Source organism: Hypanus sabinus, chromosome 1, assembly GCF_030144855.1.
Source record: "Hypanus sabinus isolate sHypSab1 chromosome 1, sHypSab1.hap1, whole genome shotgun sequence".
In the NCBI taxonomy this organism is placed as follows: domain Eukaryota; kingdom Metazoa; phylum Chordata; class Chondrichthyes; order Myliobatiformes; family Dasyatidae; genus Hypanus; species Hypanus sabinus.
This window is the reverse complement of record NC_082706.1, coordinates 213,820,593-213,844,095: the sequence shown is the minus strand read 5'-3', so window position 1 is coordinate 213,844,095 and position 23,503 is coordinate 213,820,593. Positions and strand designations below refer to the sequence as shown.

General features: G+C 42.0%; 1 protein-coding gene across 4 annotated transcripts in view; it reads left to right on the top strand.

The window, feature by feature from the left end:
* Positions 1–23,503, top strand: part of smarcc1a (SWI/SNF related, matrix associated, actin dependent regulator of chromatin, subfamily c, member 1a) — a 282,864-nt gene that overhangs the window by 185,666 nt on the left and 73,695 nt on the right. For 2 of the 4 annotated variants that reach the window (XM_059985324.1, XM_059985310.1), the window contains exons 20-22: positions 7,589–7,847; positions 8,409–8,570; positions 13,746–13,804. In XM_059985324.1, coding sequence (XP_059841307.1) covers positions 7,589–7,847; positions 8,409–8,570; positions 13,746–13,804 — 480 coding nt within the window. The remainder of the gene's footprint in view (positions 1–7,588; positions 7,848–8,408; positions 8,571–13,745; positions 13,805–23,503) is intronic. The other 2 variants (XM_059985330.1, XM_059985318.1) reach the window with 2 other exon arrangements.

Below are 23,503 nucleotides of genomic sequence, written 5' to 3'. Positions count from 1 at the left end.
CAGCGCTATTTGTTCAATATCACTTTTGTCTTTAAACTCGTCACAGGCAATCGAATAGGCCACAGCTGAATTGATGTCTTTAATTTGCTGTCTTGTGATGTCTTCTGCCATTTTTATGGTTCTGTCTGTGACAGTCTTTGCAGAGAGGGGCATATCCCTGATTTTCTGCACAATTTCACTCTTGTTTTTAAAGTCTGTGAATAGATGTTCTGAGATTTTAATGTAAGATTCTTTTATATATTCGCCATCTGTAAACTGCTTCCCGTGCCTATTTCCGGAGCGGCAACAAAACTAGCATATGCAGTTGATTTTCCAGACTTCATCCACTTCTTGAAATGATTTTTGCTCAGATCAACCTTCCACATCAGTTCCGAAACGACTTTTTTTCTCGCATCTCCATCTGGATATTGTTGAGCAAAGGCTGCATGTTTATTCTGGAAATATCTTGTGACTTTTGACTTTTTGTTGTTTGCTAGTTTCTCATTGCATATTAAGCATACCGGTAAACCAGTCTCGTCAGCAGTGAAAGCAAATGAATCTGTCCACGTATCATTAAACGTTCTGTTTTCTTCAGTCACTTTTTTTAGAATTCTCCATAGTTAGCCTACCTTGGATCGAAAAGTTAAAGAAATGGCGCACTGGCGGGTGTCAGGCATTGGCAGTGGTGACGTATATTAATAGCGACAAAAAACACGTTTTATTTAGATTGTACAAGATCACCATAATCTTCAAATTTAGAATTACATTTCAAAAACTAACAAACTAACATAAAATACTTTTAAATTAAATACTCATCATTTATTTTCCAAAACCACAGGGAGCCGCAGCACAGAGATGAAAGAGCTGCATGCGGCTCCGGAGCCGTGGGTTGCCGCCCCCTGGAAGAGAGGGATGTCCATTTACAACAGATGAGGAATTTCTTTAGCCAGACAGTAGTGAATTTGTGGAATTTATTGCCATGGACAGTTGTGGATGCCAAGTCATTGGTTATATTTAAAGTGGAGGTTGATAGGTTCTGGAAAAACAAGGGTGTCAAAGCTTATGGGGAGATGGCTGAGAAAGCTAATAAATTTGAAGTGACGTAGAGCAGAGCAAATGGCCTAATTCTGCTTCTATGTCTTCTGGTCTTAAAATCTGCCTCTATCACACTCCTGGCAAAATGTTCCATGCACTCACCGTTCTTTGTGTAAAATGTATTCTGCCCTCCTTACATTCCTCCTGTAGCCCAAAGATGTATGGGTTAGGGTTTAGTGAGTGGTGGATATTCTATGTTGATGCTGGAAGCATCACTATACCGAGCCAGCCATTATTTCCCATCTGAATCCATCCTGTCTGGTTGCAGTTGACCCATCTCCTCCCTTCAAGAGCCTTGGGTCCCATTCTGTCAGGTTCATGAATGGTTGTGGGTGGCTTCTCTCGCTTCTGAGGCACCTAAGGGTAACTCAAGTCGCAGTAGTACTCTCAATGGATACAATTAAATATTTCAGTTTCAGCCTGATACAGCTAAAAAGCACAACTGCTTCCAAGATCAGTACAGTCAACAAAGATGTCTTAATGCATTTAAACAAACTATCGCTGCTTAAAGCCGATGGAAATAATACTGATTGGAGTTAGAAGTGCCCAAGTAGGGCAGCTTGGAGGAAGCGCAGGTTTAGAGCAGGGTTACAAGTGCGCTTAAGGAATCAGGGTTTTAAACTCCCTATACCGACTATCTTGCTGGTGAGCATGCAGCCTCTGGTGAATAAAATTGATTATCTCAGAGCTAGGGTGCTGAATCAGAGGGACATTAGGACCGCATGTGTCCTTTGTTTCACGGAATCCTGGTTAACCCTTTCCGTATCGGATGCAGCGATTCAGGTTGAAGGGTTTACTATACAGCATCAGAATAGATCTATAGAGTCTCTCAGAAGTAGAGATGGAGGAGTGTGCCTCATGATCAATTCATTTTTGTGCACAAACATATCAGTGCTATCCCAATTCTACTCACCAGACCTGGAATATCTAGCAGTTAAGTGCGATCCTTTTTACCTACCACGGGAGTTCTCTGGGGTAAATTTGGTAGCAGTTTACATTCCACCTCAGGCCAATGTCAAGCAGGTTTCAGGTGATCTGAGCAATGGGATCAACATGCACAAAACAGCTCACCCTAACACCTTCACCATCGTTTTGGGAGATTTTAACCAGGCCAGCCTGGAAAAAAATCACTAAGCAACTACCATCAACAGATCACTTGCAATACCAGAGGAAACAACATACTGGACCGTTGCTACACCGCCATCAAGAATGCTTACTGTGCTATTCCACCCCCTCACTTTGGGAAGTCTGATCACCTGGCTGTACTTCTACTCCCTGAGTATAGGCAGAAATTGAAGTCTGCAGCACCAGCAGTGAGGACCAAGAAGGTATGGACAAGGGAAGCACAGGAGCACCTACAGGACTACTTTGAATCGGTGGACTGGACTGTATTCAGGGATTCATCTTCGAAACTGGATGATTATGCTACAGTTGTAACTGACTTCATTAAAACCTATGTGGATGAGTGTGTGACCACAGAGACTTACTGTACATTCCCAGACCAAAAACCATGAATGAACTAGGAGGTACGTCATCTGCTGAAGGCTAGATCTGTGGCATTTAAGTCTGGTGACCCAGGCCTGTACCAGAAAACCAGGTATGATTTGCAGAGGGTTATTTTAAAGGCAAAGATGATTTTGAACTAGGTTGGAGGTGACATCAGATGCATGGCAACTCTGGCAGGGTCTGTAAGACGTTACTTCCTGCAAAGCGAAACCCCAATAGCATGAATAGACAATAGACAATAGGTGCAGGAGTAGGCCATTCAGCCCTTCGAGCCAGCACCGCCATTCAATGTGATCATGGCTGATCGTCCACGATCAGTACCCTATTCCTGCCTTCTCCCCATATTCCTTGACTCCACTACCTCTAAGAGCTCTCTTGAAAGCATCCAAAGAATTGGCCTCCACTGCCTTCTGAGGCAGAGCATTCCATAGATCCACAACACTCTGGGTGAAAAAGTTTTTCCTCAACTGTGTTCTAGATGGCCTACCCCTTATTCTTAAACTGTGGTCTCTGCTTCTGGACTCCCCTCCCCAACATCGGGAACATATTTCCTGCCTCTTGCGTGTCCAGTCCCTTAATAATCTTATGTTTCAATTGGATTCCCTCTCATTCTTCTAAATTCCAGTGTATACAAGCCCAGTCGCTCCAATCTTTCAACATATGACAGTCCCGTCATCCCGGGAATCAATCTCATAAACCTGCACTGCACTCCCTCAATAGCAAGAATGTCCTTCCTCATATTTGGAGACCAAATCTGAACACAGTATTCCAGGTGTGGTCTCACTAGGGCCCTGTACAACTGCAGAAGGACCTCTTTGCTCCTATACTCAACTCCACTTGTTATGAAGACCTACATGCCATTAGCTTTCTTCACTGCCTGCTGTACCTGCATGTTTACTTTTAGTGAGTGATGAACAAGGACACCTCAATCTCATAGTACTTCCCTTTTTCCTAACTTGACACCATTCAGATAGTAATCTGCCTTCCTATTCTTGCCACCAAAGTGGATAACCTCACATTTATCCACATTAAACTGCATCTGCCATGCATCTGCCCACTCACTCAACCTTTCCAAGTCACCCTGCATTCTCCTAACATCCTCCTCATATTTCACACTACCACCCAGCTTTGTGTCATCTGCAAATTTGCTAATGTTACTTTTAATCCCTTCATTTAAATCATTAATGTATATTGTAAGTAGCTGCGGTCCCAGCACTGAGCCTTGCGGTACCCCACTAGTCACTGCCTGCCATTCTGAAAGGGACCCGTTAATCCCTACTCTTTGTTTCCTGACTGCCAATTTTCTATCCATGTTAGTACCCTACCCCCAATACCATGTGCTCTTAATTTTGCCCACTAATCTCCTATGTGGGACCTTATCAAAGGCTTTCTGAAAGTCCAGGTACACTACATTCACTGGCTCTCCCTTGTCCATTTTGTTACATCCACTGGCTCTCCCTTGTCCATTAATTACATCCTCAAAATATTCCAGATTAGTCAAGTATGATTTCCCCTTCGTAAATCTATGCTGACTCGGACCAATCCTGTTACTGCTATCCAAATGTGCCATTATTTCATCTTTTATAATTGGCTCCAGCATCTTCCCCACCACTGATGTCAGGCTAACTGGTCTATAATTCCCTGTTTTCTCTCTCCCTCCTTTCTTAAAAAGTTGGATAACATTAGCTATTCTCCAATCCTCAGGAACTGATCCTGAATCTATAGAACATAGGAAAATGATTACCAATGCGTCCACGATTTCTAGAGCCACCTCCTTAAGTACCCTGGGATGCAGACCATCAGGCCCTGGGGAATTAACAGCCTTCAGTCCCATCAGTCTACCCAACACTATTTTCTACCTAATGTGAATTTCCTTCAGTTCCTCCATTACCCCAGGTCCTCTGGCCACTATTACATCTGGGACATTGTCTGTGTCTTCCCTAGTGAAGACAGATCCAAAGTACCTGTATAAATTTATAAATTTGCTGATGATACAACCATTGTTAGTAGAATGGCAGTGATGCTTCCCTACCAAATGAACTCAACACCTTCTATGCACGCTTTGAAAGGGAGAACACAACTACACTTGTGAAGGTCCATGCTGCACCTGCTGACCCTGTAATTTCTGTCTCAGAGGCTGATGTCAGGCTGTCTTTAAAGAGAGTGAACCCATGCACGGCGGAAGGTCCCAATGGAATACCTGGTAAGGCTCTGAAAACCTGTGCCAACCAACTAGCGGGAGTATTCAAGGACATTTTAAATCTCTCACTGCTATGGGCGGAAGTTCCTATTTGCTTCAAAAAGCCAATTTATACCAAGATGTACAAACAAGCTGGATGAACTCAGCAGGTCGGGCAACATCCATTGAAATGAGCAGTCAACGATTTGGGTCGAGACCCTTCGTCAGGACTGAAGAAGAGGGGGCAGTGGCCCTATAAAGAAAGTGGGGGTAGGGTGGAAGGTGCCAGGTAAAAAACCAATCAGAGGAAAGATCAAAGAGTGGGGGAGGGGAAGCAGGGAAGGGATAGGCCAGAGCGGTGAAAAAGGAATGAAAGGGGAAAGCACTATGGGTAGTAGAAGAAGGCAGAATCATGAGAGAGATGATAAGCAGCAAGAAGAGGAGGCAGAGTGAAAGTGGGATGGTGGAAGGGAGAGGGAGGGCATTACCGGAAGTCTGCAATTGGATCCTCAACTTCCTAACTGGAAGACCACAATCTGTGTGGATTGGTGATAACATATCCTCCTTGCTGACGATCAACACTCGCGCACCTAGGGCATGTGCTTTGTCTATGCTCTACTCTCTATTTACACGTGACTGTGTGGTTAGGCATAGCTCAAATACCCTCTATAAATTTGCTAATGATGCAACCATTGTTGGTAGAATCTCAGGTGGTGACAAGAGGGTATACAGTATGCCAACTAGTGGAGTGGTGCTGTAGTAACAACCTGGTACTCAATATCAGTAAGACAAAAGAGCTGATTGTGAATTTCAGAAAGAGTAAGAAGAAGGAACGCATACCAGTCCTCAGAGGGATCAGAAGTGGAGAGAGTAAGCAGTTTCAAGTTCCTGGGTGTCAAGATCTCTGAGGATCTAACCTGGTCCCAACATATCGATGTAGTTATAAAGAAGGCAAGACGACAGCTATTCTTTATTAGGAGTTTGAAGAGATTTGGCATGTCATCAAATATACTCAAAAACATCTATAGTTGTGTCATGGAGAGCATCCTGATAGGCTGTATCACTCTCTGGTATGGAGGGGCTACTGCACAAGACTGAAAGAAGCTGCAGAAGGTTGTAAATCTATTCAGCTCTATCTTGGGTATTAACCTATTAAGTACCAGGACATCTTCAGGGAACGGTGTCTTAGAAAGGCAGCTTCCATTATTAAGGACCAAATAACTAATGTTATTCCACTGTTCAAGAAGGGAGAGAGGCAGAGGAAAGGAAATTTTAGGCCAGGATGATGTGCCAGGGTACTTGAAGGCACATGATAAAATAGGCCATAATCAGATCCTCCTTGAGGGAAAAATTTGCCTGTCAATTCTGTTGGAATTTGAAGAAATGACAAGGAGGATTGACAATGAAAAATCAGTTGAAGTTGTGTATTTGGATTTTCAGAAGGATTTTGACACATGAGGCTGCTTGACAAGCTACGAGCCCATGGCATTACAGGAAAGATTCTGCATGGATAAAGCAGTGGCTGATGGGCAAGAGGAAAATAGTGGAAATAAAGGGACTCTTTTCTGGCTGGCTTCCAGTGACTAGTTGTGTTCCACAGGGGTCGGTGTTGGGAATTATTCTTTTTACGTTACATGTCAGTAATTTAGATGGTAGAATTGATGGCTTAATGGGCAATTTTGCAAGCGATATGATGGAGAGGCAAGTAGTTTTGAGGAAGTTGAGAGGCTACAGAAGGACTTGGAATTAGGAGAATGGGCAAGAGGTGGCAGATGGAATGCAGTGATGGGAAGTTTATGGTCATGCACTTTGGTAGAAGAATCAAAAGGGTTGACTATTTTCTAAATGGAGAGCAAACACAAAAACCTGAGGCACAAAGGGATTTGGGAGTCCTTGTGCAGGACTTCCTAAAGGTTAATTTGCAGGTGAGTCTGGTGAAGCTTGCAAGTGTGTTGTTGGCATTCATTTCAAGAGGACTAGAATATGGAAAGCAAGGATGTAATGTTGAGGCTTACAAAGCACTAGTGATGTCTCACTTGGAGTATTGTGAGCAGTTTTGGGCCCATTATCTTAGAAAGAATGTGCTGAAACTGGAGAGGGTTCAAAGGAGGTTCAAAAATTATTTCAAGATTGAATGGCTTGTCTTATGAAGTGTGTCTGATGGCTCTGGGCCTGTCATTAAAATTCAGAAGATTGAGGGGTGACCTCATTATAACCCATGAAGTGGTGAAAAGCTTTGATAGTGGATCTGGAGAGGATGTTTCCTATAGTGAGAAGCCTAAGACCAGAGGAGAGAGTCTCAGAATAGAGGGGTGCCCTTTTAGAATGGAGGTGAGGAGGGAATTTCTTTAGCCAGAGAGGTGAATCTCTGGAATTCTTTGAGCCTAATTCTGCTCCTATATCTTAAAGTGGAATTGCTTTAGCTCAAGGGTGGTGAATCTGTTTAATTCATTGCCATAGATGGTTGTGGAGGCCAAGTCATTGAATGAATATGTTTATAGCAGAGGTTGATAGGTTTTTGATTAATCAGGGCATTAAAGGTTACTGGGAGAAGGTAGAAGAATGTGGTTGAGAAGGATCAGCCATAGTGGAACTGCGGAGCAGACTCAACAGGCCGATTGTCCTAATTCTGCTTCTATGTCCTGCGATCTTGTGTTTTTTTTTAATAGTAAACATCTTAAAATTACAATTGTGTAAGTAAGCTTGACCAGCTAGACTGCAGACTCTTCCCTGCCCTGAGCTTTCACACGTCCCTTAAGTGGCAGTAAATTGAAGTTGTGACAGCAGCAGATTAATTTGAATGAAATTTGTAATAATTTTCATTTTTAGGCTCTTGAAATGTACAAAGATGACTGGAATAAAGTATCTGAACATGTTGGGAGCCGCACACAAGATGAATGCATACTGAATTTCCTGCGGCTCCCCATTGAAGACCCATATCTGGAAGACACTGATTCCTCACTTGGTCCTTTGGCCTTCCAACCTGTTCCCTTCAGCCAGTCTGGAAACCCTGTCATGAGCACTGTGGCATTCCTGGCCTCAGTTGTTGATCCTCGGGTGGCTGCGGCAGCTGCCAAAGCTGCATTAGGTAAGGAATTTGCAGACATTTTTTCCAGAATCTTTTCTCTGAAGATGGGTCAACCCTGGTATAGAAAGATACTACAGTTCCAAAACAGGAAGAGGAGGCATCTGATAAGCCAACTTGAAGGGAAAAAAAATCAAATTAATTGTTATTTATCTTCACCTTGAAATCATCAAGCCATCATTGAAGCTAAACTGCATGTCACACATGCCTATTGCCCAATATCTTTATTAAACTACAAGATGTAAAATGAGAACCAGATAACCAGTGAATGTAACATATTTTGGTTGAATAATTTTCCAGTCTCAAACATGAGATGTAATTTTGGTGTTTCCATAAATAAACTACTTTTATTACCCAGAATTTAACTTTCATTCAATCCATAATCTCTTTTCCAGGACTAACATACTAATCAGTCTTCAAAACTCATGCAAATTATAGAGATGAACATTCTGGGTAATGAAAGTTAAATTCTTATAAACTAAATCAGGAGTTGAAATTGGCAGACTTATGATGGGTGAAGAAATTGACTTAGATATTTGCAAATAATTGTACTTTCTTTGGTAGAGGAATTTTCCCATGTGAGGGAGGAAGTGCCAGTTGAACTAGTGGAGGCACACATCAAGAAAGTACAAGAGATGGCCCGGTCTTCTGGCAAAGTGGATCCTTCATATGGCTTAGAAAACAGTGGCATTGCCGGAACAGCTCCAGAGGAACCAGAGAAAACTGGTATGGTGAAACAGTAGCATTATTCATTTGCATGTTCAGTCATGGAGGCAAGTAATTTCTAATTCTGAACAGGATAGTCTGCAGGTATTGGAAATGCAGAGTAACACACACAATGCTGCAGGAACTCAGCAGGTCAGGAAGCATCTATAGAAATTAAAAAATGGTCAGCATTTCGGATAGAGACTTCTTCAGGACTGAAAAGGAAGGGGAGGGTACAGAAAGAGGACAAGCTAAAAGGTGAAGGGTGAAAGACTGGAGAAGAAGGAATCTGGCAGGAGAGGAAAGTGGATCAGAGAAGAAAGCGAAGGGGGGGGGGGTACCAGGGAGAGATAATGGGCACGTGAAGAGGTAAGAGGCCATAGTGGGGTATAGAAGAATAGGGGAGGTGGAATAATTACCAGAAGGAGAAATTGATGTTCATGCTATCAGATTGGAGGGTACCTAGATGGAATATGAGATGCTGCTGCTCTACCTGAGTGGCCTCATCGTGGCAAAAGAGAAGGGCCGCACTGACATGGCGGCCACTGGGAAATCCTGCTTTTGGCAGATGTAGCGGAGGTGCTTCAATTCATGCAAGTCATTTTTGATTATGGCGACTGTTATGATTGTTATTTTTTCTTTCTCATGCACTTTCTTGCTAATTAACTGCTTTCTTCTGTGAAGGCCCTTGTTTATTCATCCTTCCCCACTAATCTCCTTGCGGGCACATCCCTGCAAGCGGTGTAAATGCTATTACCTGCCCATTTGCCACCTCCCTCAGCTCCACTCAGGGCCCCAAGCTGTCCTTTCCAGGTGAGGCAGTACTTCACCTGCAAATCAAGTCAAGTTGCTTTTATTGTCATTTTGACCATAACTGCTGGTACAGTACACAGTAAAAACAAGACAATGTTTTTCAGGACCATGGTGCTACATGAACAATACAAAAACTACACTGAACTACGTAAACCAACACAAAAACTACACTAGATTACAGACCTACCCAGGACTGCATAAAGTACACAGAACAGTGTGGGCATTAAAATAAATAATAAACAAGACAATAGGCACAGCAGAGGTCAGTAGGTTGGTAGTCGATGGCTTGGGGGAAAAACTGTTTCATAAACAGTCAGCTGAATGGCGGCGCCCGGGATTCTGTCCGTTTCTGTACTCACGCCGAGTATTTTGTTGCCACAGATGCAATCCAATTTAATGTCCATTGGAGAGCAGAATGAACAGGAGAGCCGGCTGGCTAGGACGTTCTTTTTTCCTGGCACGGTCTCCTGCCCACTCGCCTCGCTTCCATTTCCTCACACACCGCTTACACTGTCCCCACCTCCGGCCACCAGTATCAGGCAACTTCGAGGACTGCAGGCCTGATTCCATCAGCAAACAGACATTAGAGAGCAGAATGGGCAGGAGGTCCAGCCGGCTCGGGCTTACTTTTATCGTGGCACGGACTCCTGCACGCTCACCTCGCTTCCGCTTCCTTGCACACCACTTACGCTGTCTCCACCTCTGGCCACCAGCTGCAGGCAACTCCCAGGACTGCAGGCCTGATTCCCTCAACAAGCCGAGGTCATGTAATCTAACCAGCAGATTTTCATGAAGGTTCGTTTTTGGGCAATCTCTGTATTGTAGTAGTAACTGGCGATGGTATATAATTGCTCTGTTATAACCATATAACAGTTACAGCACGGAAACAGGCCATCTTGGCCCTTCTAGTTCATGCTGAACGTTCACTCTCACCTAGTCCCACTGACCTGCATTCAGCCCATAACCCTCCATTTCTTTCCTATCCATATACCTATCCAATTTTACTTTAAATGACACTACCAAACCTGCCTCTACCACTTCTACTGGAAGCTCGTTCCACACAGCTACCACTCTCTCAGTAAAAAAGTTCCCCCTCGTATCACCCTTAAACTTTTGCCCCCAACTCTCAACTCATGTCCTCTTGTTTGAATCTCCCCTACTCTCAATGGAAAAAGCCTATCCATGTCAACTCTATCTATCCCCCTTATAATTTTAAATACCTCGATCAAGTCCCCTCTCAACCTTCTATGCTCCAAAGAATAAAGACCTAACTTGTTCAATCTTTCCCTGTAACTTAGGTGCTGAAACCTAGGTAACATTATAGTAAATCTTCTCTGTACTCTCTCTATTTTGTTGACATCTTTCCTATAATTCAGTGACCAGAACTGTACACAATACTCCAAATTCAGCCTTACCAATGCCTTGTACAATTTTAACATTAGATTCCAACTCCTATTCTCAATGCTCTGATTTATAAAGGCCAACATACCAAAAGCTTTCTTCACCACCCTATCCACATGAGATTCCACCTTCAAGGAACTATGCACCATTTGGAACAAGAAGGCAGTGGGAGAGCACCTAAGGATTTCCAGCAGGAAGACATTTTGAGTTCTCGGGGGAAGAGAGAGGCCAGAGTGTGCGGGCGCATGACTTCAGACAGTTGAAAGCGAACAATTTAAAAAGAAGGCAGCCATATCTAGCGGGTAGCAGAGTGAAAGGGCTTTGGCTTAATGGGCTTCAGTGGTAATGGGACAAGGTGAGGCAGTTGTTGATTGCAAAAGGAGGCAGTATGTGTGTGAGGCCAGTTTGGTCGGTTTCAGATGTGGGAGGTCTGGAGTCTCCCGGCATCCCGGATGGCCACATTTGCACCCTGTGCATCGAGATGCAACTCCTAAGGGACCGTGTTAGGGACCTGATGACCTTCGTCTGGTCAGGGAGAGTGAGGAGGTGATAGAGAGGAGTTATAGGCAGGTAATCACACCAGGGTCACGGAGACAGACAAGTGGGTCACAGAGAGGGGGGGAAAGGGAAAGAGTCAGGTGCTAGAGTGTACCCCTGTGGCTGTACCCCTTGACAATAAGTACTCCTGTTTGAATACTGTTGGGAGGGACAGCCTACCTGAGGGAAGTGACAGTGGCCATGCCTCTGGCACAGAGTCTGGCCCTGTGGCTCAGAAGGGTAGGGAAAGGAAGAGGAAGGCAGTAGTGATAGGGGACTCTACAGAGTCAGGGGTTCAGACAGGCGATTCTGTGGACGTAGGAAAGAAACTCGGATGGTAGTTTGCCTCCCAGGTGCCAGGGTCTGGGATGTTTCTGATCTTGTTCAAGATATAGGACATAGAGTAGTAAAGCACATTACAGGCCTTTCGGCCCACAGTGTTGTGCCAACCCTAAGACCCTGCCTCCCATATAACCCCCCACCTTCAATTCCTCCATATACCTGTCTAGTAGTCTCTTAAACTTCACTAGCGTATCTGCCTCCACCACTGACCCAGGCAGTGCATTCCACGCACCAACCATTCTGAGTGAAAAACCTTCCTCTAATATCCCCCTTGAACTTCCCTCCCCTTACCTTAAAGCCATGTCCTCCTGTACTGAGCAGTGGTGCCTTGGGGAAGAGGCGCTGGCTGTCCACTCCGTCTATTCCTCTTAATATCTTGTACACCTCTATCAAGTCTCTCATCTTCCTTCTCTCCAGAGAGTAAAGCCCTATCTCCCTTAATCTCTGATCATAATCCATACTCTCTAAACCAGGCAGCATCCTGGTAAATCTCCTCTGTACCCTTTCCAATGCTTCCATATCCTTCCTATACTGAGGCGACCAGAACTGGACACTGTACTCCAAGTGTGGCCCAACCAGAGTTTTATAGAGCTGCATCATTACATCGCGTCTCTTAAACTCTGTCCCTCGACTTATGAAAGCTAACACCCCACAAGCTTTCTTAACTACCCTATCTACCTGTGAGTTAACTTTCAGAGATCTGTGGACATGTACCCGCAGATCCCACTGCTCCTCCACACTACCAGGTATCCTGCCATTTACTTTGTACTCTGCCTTGGAGTTTGTCCTTCCAAAGTGTACCACCTCACACTTGTCTGGGTTGAACTCCATCTGCCACTTCTCAGCCCACCTCTGCATCCTGTCAATGTCTCTCTGCAATCTTCGACAATCCTCTACACTATCTACAACACCACCAACCTTTGTGTTGTCTGCAAACTTGCCAACCCACCCTTCTATCCCCACATCCAGGTTGTTAATAAAAATCACGCGGTGGGATCCTGCGGTGGGAGGGAGAACAGCCAGAGGTTGTGGTACATATTGGTACCAATGACATAGGTAGGAAAAGGGAAGAGGTCCTGAAAGAAGACTACATGGAGTTAGAAAGGAAGTTGAAAAGCAGGACCTCAAAGGTAGTAATCTCAGGATCAGCAACGGTGGTGGAGGTGGATACGATAGGGTCTTTTAAAAGAATGGGTCTGGAATAGAATGTAAAGTTCACCGATTCTTAGCAGTCCTGTATGCATTCCTGTGCCTTGCTGGACCATACCACTTTGGTCCTCTGGTGCAGGTGTTTTCAGTCTCTGTCTATACAAAGGGTATAGAAGTACAACCAGGTGATTAGACTTGCCAAAGTGGGAGTGTGGAACAGTATGGAAACACATTTGAATTTACTGTAACAGTGGTCCAGCATGTTATTTTCTCTGGTACTACAGGTGATTAGTTGATGATAATTAGTGACTTTATCAGCTGGCTTGGGTAAAATCTTCCAAATGACGGGGAAGGCATCAGGATGTGCTATTTCAAGCCTGTTGATTACATCACTCAGTTCATCTAGACCCTGTTTGACATTGGCCTGAGGTGGAATGTACACCTCTATGAAAACAATTGCTGAAATCTCCCGTGGCAGGTAAAATGGCCAGGACATAATTGCAAGGTATCCCAGGTCTGTTTAGCAATATTGGGCTGTCACCAACACACCAAGTACACCACAAGTAATTGTGTTATGAAGTTGTATTCCACCATTGTCATGTCTGAATGGTTAAGTACTGATGCCAAGTTGGACTTGCACTCTGTTTATCTGCTAGTGTGGCAACAACATGAGCAGCTGATTCCAAGTCTCTATTGACAAAGTTAAATAGGATGAATAATTTACAAATTGTAATGGAAATGTAACCAAGATGGCAGTTTCTTTCCACTTCTTTTGCACTAAACCAGAGTTTCCCAACCTGACCCCTTGCTTAATGGTATTGGTCCATGGCATAAATCCCTGCACTAAACTGCAGATAATTAAAGTACTATTTCTGACCGTGGCTAACACAATTATGTTTGAAATGTAATTTTTTTTTTTAGTTCTGCTGAACACAATTTTATTTTTTATTTGAGAAGCAGATGTTGAAGAGGAAAAAATGGAAACTCAATCAGAAGGTCAAGAATCCGAAAAAGTGAGTAGTTCTGAGCAATTCAGGTGTGCAAAACAATGTAATGAATAAATGACAAATGGTGGTAATATTGTGCATGATGACCCCTCATCAGTGGTGCTAGGGCAACTGGGAGTGATGGGCACATGAAAGGAATTGGTTGCTGAGAAGCAACGCGAGTACTACTGCAGAGAAATAGACCCTTTGGCCCATTTAGTCCATGCTGAAACTATTTAAACTGCCTACTCCATCCACCTGCATTGGATCATAGCTGTCCATACCCCTACTATCTGTATCTGTCCAAACTACTCTTAAATGTAGAAATTGCTCTTGCATGCACCACTTGTGCTGGCAGCTCACTTTATATTCTCATGATTTTCTGGGTGAAGAAGTTTCTTCTCATTCCCCTTAAACTTTTCACCTTTCATCCTTAAAGCATGACCTCTGGTTGTAATCCCACTGTACCTCAGTGGAAAATGTTTGCATTTATCCTATCTATAACCATCATAATTTTGCATACGTCTTGTCAAATCTCCTATCAATCTATTATGTTGTAAAGAACACAGTCCTAACCTATTCAATCTTTCCTCATAGTTCAGGTCCTCCAGACCTAGCAACATCCTTGTAATTGTTTTGTACTATTTTGACTGTTTTTATATCTTTTCTGTAGGTAGGTGACCAAAACTGCACACAATATTCCAAATTAGGCCTCACCAATGTCTTGTGCAACTTCAACATGACATCTTCATCAATACATTGATTTATGAAGGGACACCCCTTTCAATAAATTATGGATCTGTATTCCCAGATCCCTTTGTTCTACCACACTCCTGTGCCCTACCATTCACTGTGTAAGACCTACCATAGTTGGTCCTACCAAAGTACAAAACCTTGCAGTTATCTGCATTAAATTGCATCTGCCATTTTTCCAGCTACTTGGAATCCCTCCGCAAGCCATGCTTGTCTTCCATGCTGTTCACTATCCCCCAATCTTGGTGTCATCTGCAGATTTGCTGATCCAGTTATGCACATTATCATCCAGATCATTGATACCGATGACAACAAAGGACCCAGCACCAGTTCTTGTGGCATACCACTAGCACAGACCTCCAGTCAGAGGGGCAACCCTCTAGTACCACTTCCTGGCTTCTTCCACAAAGCCAATGTCTAATCCAATTTACTACCTCATCTTGAATGCCAATCAACGGAACATTCTTGACCAGCCTCCCATGTGGGTCCTTGTCAAATGGCTTGCTAAAGTCAATGTAGACAACATCCACTGGATTGCCTTCATCCACTTTCCTGGTAACTCCTCAAAAAAAACTCTTAAGATTGGTTAGATGTGATCTACCATGCACGAAGACATGCTGACTATCCTTAATCAATCTATATGTTTTCAAATACTTGTATATCCAGTCTATTAGAATACCTTCCAATAACTTTCCCAAAACTCACTGGCCTTTAATTTTCTGGTTTATGTTTTGAGCCTTTTTTCGACAGCGCAATACCATTAGCTATCCTCTAATTGTCTGGTACTTCCCCAGTAACTAAGAATGATTTAAGTATCTCTGCTAAGGCCCCAGCAATTTCAGCACTTGCCTCCTGTAGAGCTTGATGGATCATCTTGTCAGACCCTGGGGATTTATCCACCCTAATTTGCCTCAGGGTTGCAAACACCTCTGTAAATGTACAGAAACTGTGAAGTGGATGCTGCTTTGCCTCCCTTCTGTAGACTTCCATAGTGTCAGTCTCCTGCATAAATACGGATGCAAAAAATTCATTTAAGATCTCCTCCATCTGCTTTGGACCAGGTTTGTCTCTTGCAATCCTTTTGCTCTTAACATATCTGTAGAATCCCTTAGGATTCTCCTTCACTTTGTCTGCTAGAACAACTTCATACCTTCTTTTAGCCTTCCTGATATTCCATAAGCACCTCATTTGTTCCTTCTTGCCTATATCTACTTTGCAACTCCTTTTGTCTCTTAAACAGGGCCTCAAAATCTCTTGAAAACCAAGGTTCCCTACATTTCTTATCTTTACCTTTTATTCTGACAGGCATATGTGACCTTTGTATTCTCAGAATTTCAATTTTGAAGGCCTTCTACTTCCCAAGTGAATCATTGCCAGAAAACAACCTGTCCAAATCCACAGATTGCCAGATAATTTCTGATATCATCTCCAATTCAGAATCTCAACTTTCAGACCAGCCCTAACTTTTTGCATATTTACTTTGAAACCAATGGCATTATGGTCACTGGATGCAAAGTGTTCCCCTACACAAACTTCTATCACCAGTCCTGTCTCATTTAACCATACAACAACTACAGCATGGAACAGGCCATCTCAGCCCTTCTAGTCCGTGCTGAATGCTTACTCTCACCTAGTCCCACTGACCTACTCTCAGCCCATAACCCTCCATTCCTTTCCTGTCAATATACCTATCCAATTTGTTTTAAATGACAATATCGAACCTGCCTCTACCACTTCCACTGGACGCTTGTTCCACACGGCTACCACTCTGAGTAAAGAAGTTCCACCCCTGTGTTACCCCTAAACTTTTGCCCCCTAACTCTCAACTCATGTCCTCTTGTTTGAATCTCTCCTACTCTCAATGGAAAAATTCTATCCATGTCAACTTTATCTATCCCCCTCATAATTTTAAATACTTCTATCAAGTTCCCCCTCAACCTTCTACTCTTCAAAGAATAAAGACCTAACTTGTTCAACCTTTCTCTGTAACTTCGGTGCTGAAACCCAGATAATATTCTAGTAAATCTCCTCTGTACTCTATTTTGTTGACATCTTTCCTATAATTCAGTGACCAGAACTATACACAATACTCTAAATTTGGCCTCACCAATCAATGCCTTGTACAATTTTAATTTTAATGTTATTAGGAAAACATTAAAATTAAAATTTTCCTAATAACAGATCCAGTATCACATGCTCTTTCATTGAGACTTCTATGTACTGATGAAGGAAACTTTCCTGAACACATTTGACAAACTCTATCCCATCCAGTCCTTTTCCAATATTGCATTCCCAGTCAAAATGGGGAAAATTAAAATCACCTATGATAACAACCTTGTTTCTTGCAACACTCTGCAATCTCTTTACAAATACACTCCTCTAAATCTCTAGGAACTTTGGGTAGTCTGTAATATAGCCCCATTAATGTACTCAACCCTTTGTTGTTTCTTGGTTCCACCTATAAAGCCTCACTAGTCGAGTTCTTCAGTCTATCCTAGTGGAGCACTGCTGTGACATTTTCCCTGACCAGTAATGCCACTGCTCCTCCTGCTCTGTCATGTCTAAAAACAGTGGAACCCCAGAATAATAAGCTGCCAGTCCTGGCCCTCCTGCAACCAAGTCTCACTAATGACTACAACATAATTCCAGGTGTTAATCATGCCCTTTGCTCATCAGCCTTTCCAATGACATATCTTGGCATTGAAATATATGCAGCTCAACCTTTTGATTACTAACTTTGTCTGAGGTCTTAACCATATGTCTCTACAACCTTTCCACTAAATGTTCTGGCACCTAGCATGAAGGAAAATGCATGCATTCAACCTGTCTGTACCCCTCATAACTTAAAAGCTAAAAGTTTTTCCCTCATTCTCCTGCGCTCCAGTGAATAAAGTCATAACTTGTAACTCAAGTTCTCAAGCCCTGGCAACATTTTTTTCTCTGCTGTCTTTCAATCATATTGCTATCTTTCCTGTGGGTAGGTGACCAGAGTTGTACACATAATCCAAATTTAGCCTTTGTACAACTTAAACATAACATCCCAACTCCATACTCTATACTCTGATTTACAAAGGCTAATGTGCCAAAATCGTTCTTTATGACCTTATCGGCCTCTGATGCCACTTTTGTGGAATAATGAATCTGGATTCCCAGGTCCCTATTGTACTGCACACATTAAAGCCCTTGGTTCACTTAGTCTACCCTGGGGAATGGACAGGTACACGAGCTGTGTCAGGAAGCGTAAACTTGAGCCAAATGGTGACTCTTTGTCATTGGGAAATGTGTATAGCAAGCAGTTATGCTGAATTTCTAGTAACCATTGCTGAAACCACAATTAGAGTATGATAACCAATTCGTCAGAACTATACGAAGGATGTAAAAATATATTAAGTTGGATTTGGGTGAGGATTTTTTTCACTTGCAAGATAAAAACAAAATATACTGGAAATGATCATGTCAAGGAGTATTGGAATGAAAAGCAGACTTATCATTTCCAGTCGAAGTTCTTTTGTCACAAATCACAAACATTGCTGTCTTCATGAATAAGATCACATGCAGATGTTTGAGCAATAACACCTAATTTTTGAGCATCTAAATGGAATTTCACAGGAGCTGCATTAACAATAGCACCCATGCAGTGGATGTTGTCCAGCACCAAGTTTATATTCCCCCTCTCAAGATGGCGCTCATGGTGTGAAGATGAATTAGGCTTTGCTCCAATCCTTTTACTACTTTTACCTGCAATCACCCCCTAACTGACTTATTTATACCTACCCTAAAGGGGTTGATATTTAAGATATACTTTTTGACTTTTTGAATTATATTTTCAACTTGTTAAAATGTCTGGCAAATCACAAAAAACTAAAGAAGCGAGACCAACTAAAAAACCATTAACTCTGGATGCAATCAGGAAACTCATGGATGAGAGACTGGAGGATAAACAGCCCAAAATTTTCTCAGCTTGATGAAACTTTAAGGACGGTCAATGTAAATCTTCAATCGCTTAAATCGGAATTTCAACAACAAGCAAAAATTTCAGCTCTTGAAGAAGCCGTCCGTCAGAGAGATTGTAAAATCGAAACTTTGGAACAAAAGCTGTCTTCAACTTCTCAAGTGCTGGAACACTACAAATTCAAAATTATTGATCTTGAAAATCAATCTCGAAGACAGAACCTGCGGATAATTAGGCTCCCGGAAAATGTCGAGAAGGGAGATCCGGTTGAATTTTTCTCTAAATTCTTAATGGATGTGTTCGGCTCATGTTCTGGATACTCCTCCAGTGATTGACCGTGGGCACCACATTTCTTGCTTAAAACCAGCTCCAGGTGAGAGACCATGGCCAGTAATCCTCCAGCTTCACTATGCTCATATTAAAGTTCGCCTGAGTCGAGCTGCCCGCCAAAAGGGCATGATCGACTTTCAAGATTTCAAATTTTGTATTGTGGAAGATTTTAGCCCTGAAGTTTTGAGGGAAAGAATGGCTTTTAAACCGGTGATGTCAGAATTCTATCGGAAAGGCTTCAAACAAGTGTTGTTATTCCCAGCGCATCTGCGAGTTGTTCTTCCCGATAATTCTCGTCGGCTGTTCAAATCTCCAGCTGATGCCCAAAGATTTCTCAAGGAACATCATCTTTCTACTATGAGCTGATTAACGTATTTTTATTATCTCTCTTTAATAATTTTTATTGTTTCTGCTTTTTCTTTTAAGCTAACAATTAGCTTATAGATTCAGATCTTTCATAATTTGAAGATCCGTATGTGATGACTGGTAGTATTACTTCCTATATGTTCAAGTAAAGGTCTGTTTTCGGCTTCTTTCGAGACTTTTTTTATCATTATTCTTTTGATTTTGAAAGCTACTAATTAAATGTTTTTAAGTTTGAATATATTTTTGCTTTATATCTTTTATGCTGAAGTATTCAATCTTTTTTAAAATTTCTCTTTTCAAGATGTCGTTTCTTCTTCCAATAAGACCTTAGTTCTTGGACACGTCACATCTGTTCGGATGTGTCTGAACAAGACTGCTGGTGTCCTATTGAAATATTAGTACAATGCTATCTTGTTTCAGGTTTAGTTTTTTTCTCTCTTAATCTTGTCTTTTTTATTAATAATATTAATTTTATATTCTTGTTATATTAACCCTTTTTAATATGGGTGGTTTGTGAATTTTTTCTTTTTTTTTGAGCCGCCGTCTTGAGAGATAGGGGTAAAATTAGTGTTAGTTTGCCTGCTGGCCTTCCTCTGGCTTTTTCTTGGGTTTTCGTGGGTGGGGGGAGGGGGTTTCTCTTTTGCTTTTGCTTTTCGCTTAGTTTTTCCTTCATGGGCTGACTTGAATCTACCAAAATGTCTGAAGTGTCATAACTATTGGTTCCTCTTTGAACCTGCTCTCCTCTTCTAGATTCATGAGTTTATTTTCTGTTTAACCTTGTGCGTTTACTACGATAAATATTAGCAATATGAATAAGATTATTAACTTTGTTTCCTGGAATACATATGGTTTAAACCATCTGATTAAATGGAAAAAAATATTTAAAGTATTCCATAGAATGAATACTAATACTATTTTTGCACAAGAGATTCATGAGGAAAGAGGATAGTCAATGTTTTTTTTAGGGTTTGGAAGGGCCAACAGTACCACTCGAATTGTAAATCTAAAGTAGGAGGCGTTTCTATTTTTATAGACTCCTCAACCTCTTTTATTCATTATGAAACAATTTCAGACCCACAAGATAGATTTTTGCTCCTCACTGGTTTACTTTTTAACCAAGAAGTTGTTTTAGTTAATGCTTATGCTCCGAATATTGACTGTCCCAAATTTTTAAGTGTTTATTCACATCCCTTCCTAATTTAAGTGAGTATATGCTGATAATGGGTGGGGATTTTAACTGTTGTTTAAATCCCTCGATAGATTGATCTAAGTCTATTCAGTTTCTTCCAAATAAATCGGCCTCTCTCATTAACTCCTTTATGGTTGATTCTGGAATTTCTGAAATCTGGCGATTTCTACATCCTAAGGATAAAGAATTTTCATATTTCTCTCATGTTTATCATAATTACTCAAGAATTGACTATTTCTTTATTGATCATCATTTACTTACAGACTTTATTGATTGTAACTATGACTCTATTACTGTCTGTGATCGTGCACCTTTGAACCTATCTATTAAGACAGCGGATTCATCCTGAAGTGTTAAATCATGGCGGTTCAACTCTTCTCTACTTCAGGATTCAGACTTTCTCAACTTCATTAAACAACAAATTGATTTGTTCTTTTCAACTAACTTTACAGATGAGATTTCTAGTGGAATATTATGGGACACTTTTAAAGTATTTATCCGTGGATAGATTATGTCATACTCTGATGGAGTCAGAAAATGAATAAACACTGAAATACTTAAGTTGGTTGATAAAATTAAAGAAATTGATGAGACTTATTCTGTGACTCCGAGTAAAGAGCATTATCATGGAAAAGGATAGGATCAGAGAGGACAGGAAAAATTTTAATTGGGGAAGGGCAAATTATTAGGCTATAAGGCTAGAACTTGCAAGTGTGAATTGGGATGATGTTTTTGCAGGGAAATGTTCTATGGACCTGTGGACAATGTTTAAGGATCTCTTGCAGGATGTTAGGGATAAATTTGTCCCGGTGAGGAAGATAAAGAATGGTAGGGTGAAAGAATCATGGGTGACAAGTAAAGTGGAAAATCTAGTCAGGTGGAAGAAGGCAGCATACATGAAGTTTAGGAAGCAAGGATCAGATGGGTCTATTAAGGAATATAGGGTAGCAAGAAAGGATCTTAAGAAGGAGCTGAGAAGAGCAAGAAGGGGGCATGAGAAGGCCTTGGCGAGTAGGGTAAAGGAAAACCCCAAGGGATTCTACAATTATGTGAAGAACAAAAGGATGACAGGAGTGAAGGTAGGACCGATTAGAGATAAAGGTGGGAAGATGTGCCTGGAGGCTGTGGAAGTGAACAAGATCCTCAATGAATACTTCTCTTCAGTATTCACCAATGAGAGGGAACTTGATAACGGTGAGGACGACGTTGATATTAAGGGAGAGGAGGTGTTGGAGTTGTTAAAATACATTAGGACAGATAAGTCCCCGGGGCCTGATGGAATATTCCCCAGGCTGCTCCACAAGGTGAGGGAAGAGGTTGCTGAGCCTCTGACTAGGATCTTTATGTTGTCCCCTTGTTCAAAAAAGGTAGCAGGGATAGTCTGGGTAATTATAGACCAGTGAGCCTTAAGTCTGTGGTGGGAAAGCAGTTGGAAAAGATTCTTAGAGATAGGATCTATGGGCATTTAGAGAATCATAGTCTGATCAGGACAGTCAGCATGGTTTTGTGAAGGGCAGATAGTGTCTAACAAGCCTGATAGAATTCTTTGAGGAAGTGACCAGGCATATAGATGAGGGTAGTGCAGTGGATGTGATCTACATGGATTTTAGTAAGGCATTTGACAAGGTTCCACACGGTAGGCTTATTCAGAAAGTCAGAAGGCATGGGATCCAGGGAAATTTGGCCAGGTGGATTCAGAATTGGCTTGCCTGCAGAAGGCAGAGGGTCGTGGTGGAGGGAGTACATTCAGATTGGAGGGTTGTGACTAGTGGTGTCCCACAAGGATCTGTTCTGGGACCTCTACTTTGTGATATTTATTAACGACCCGTATCTTGGGGTAGAAGGGTGGGTTGGCAAGTTTGCAGACGACACAAAGATTGGTGGTGCGGATAGTGTAGAAGATTGTCGAAGATTGCGGAGAGACATTGATAGGATGCAGAAGTGGGCTGAGAAGTGGCAGATGGAGTTCAACCCAGACAAGTGTGAGGTGGTACACTTTGGAAGGACAAACTCCCAAGGCAGAGTACAAAGTAAATGGGAGGATACTTGGTAGTGTGGAGGAGCAGTGGGATCTGGGGGTACATGTCCACAGATCTCTGAAAGTTACCTCACAGGTAGATAGGGTAGTTAAGAAAGCTTGTGGGGTGTTAGCTTTCATAAGTCGAGGGACAGAGTTTAAGAGACGCGATGTAATGATGCAGCTCTATAAAACACTAGTTAGGCCACACTTCAAATACTGTGTCCAGTTCTGGTCGCCTCACTGTAGGAAGGATGTGGATGCATTGAAAAGGGTACAGAGGAGATTTAGCAGGATGCTGCCTGGTTTAGAAAGTATGGATTATGATCAGAGATTAAGGGAGATAGGGCTTTACTCTCTGGAGAGAAGGAAGATGAGAGATGTGATAGAGGTGTACAAGATATTAAGAGGAATAGACAAAGTGGACAGCCAGCGCCTCTTCCCCAGGGCACCACTGCTCAGTACGAAGAGGACATGGCTTTAAGGTAAGGGGAGGGAAGTTCAGGGGGGATATTAGAGGAAGGTTTTTTACTCAGTGGTGGGTGCGTGGAATGCACTGCCTGAGTCAGTGGTGGAGGCGGATACACTAGTGAAGTTTAAGAGACTACTAGACAGGTATATGGAGGAATTTAAGGTGGGGGGGGTTATATGGGAAGCAGGGTTTGAAGGTTGGCACAACATTGTGGGCTGAAAGGCCTGTAATGTGCTGTAGTATTCTATGTTCTAAATAAAAAGAGAGTTGAACTTCAAATGGAGCACAGTTTGCTATTATCCTGTTCGATTGAAAATTAATTAATTAAATCTAGGACTCAGTTTTATATACATGGGGACAAATCTGGTAAATTATTGGCTAATTAACTGAAAACTGCTTCGGTTAAATTTCAGATCATTAAGATCATTAAATGAGATGGTACTCTGATGATCGATCATAAATAGATAAATAAAGCCTTTCAAGATTTTATAACTTTATGTCAATCAGAATTTTCTGATGATTCTTCCATAATGGATGAATTTTTAAGGAAACTGAATATCCCAAAATTAACAGCCGAGGATTGTGTATCATTAGATGCCTGCATTACGGAAACTGAAATAAAAGAGGCTACTTTTTCAATGAATTCA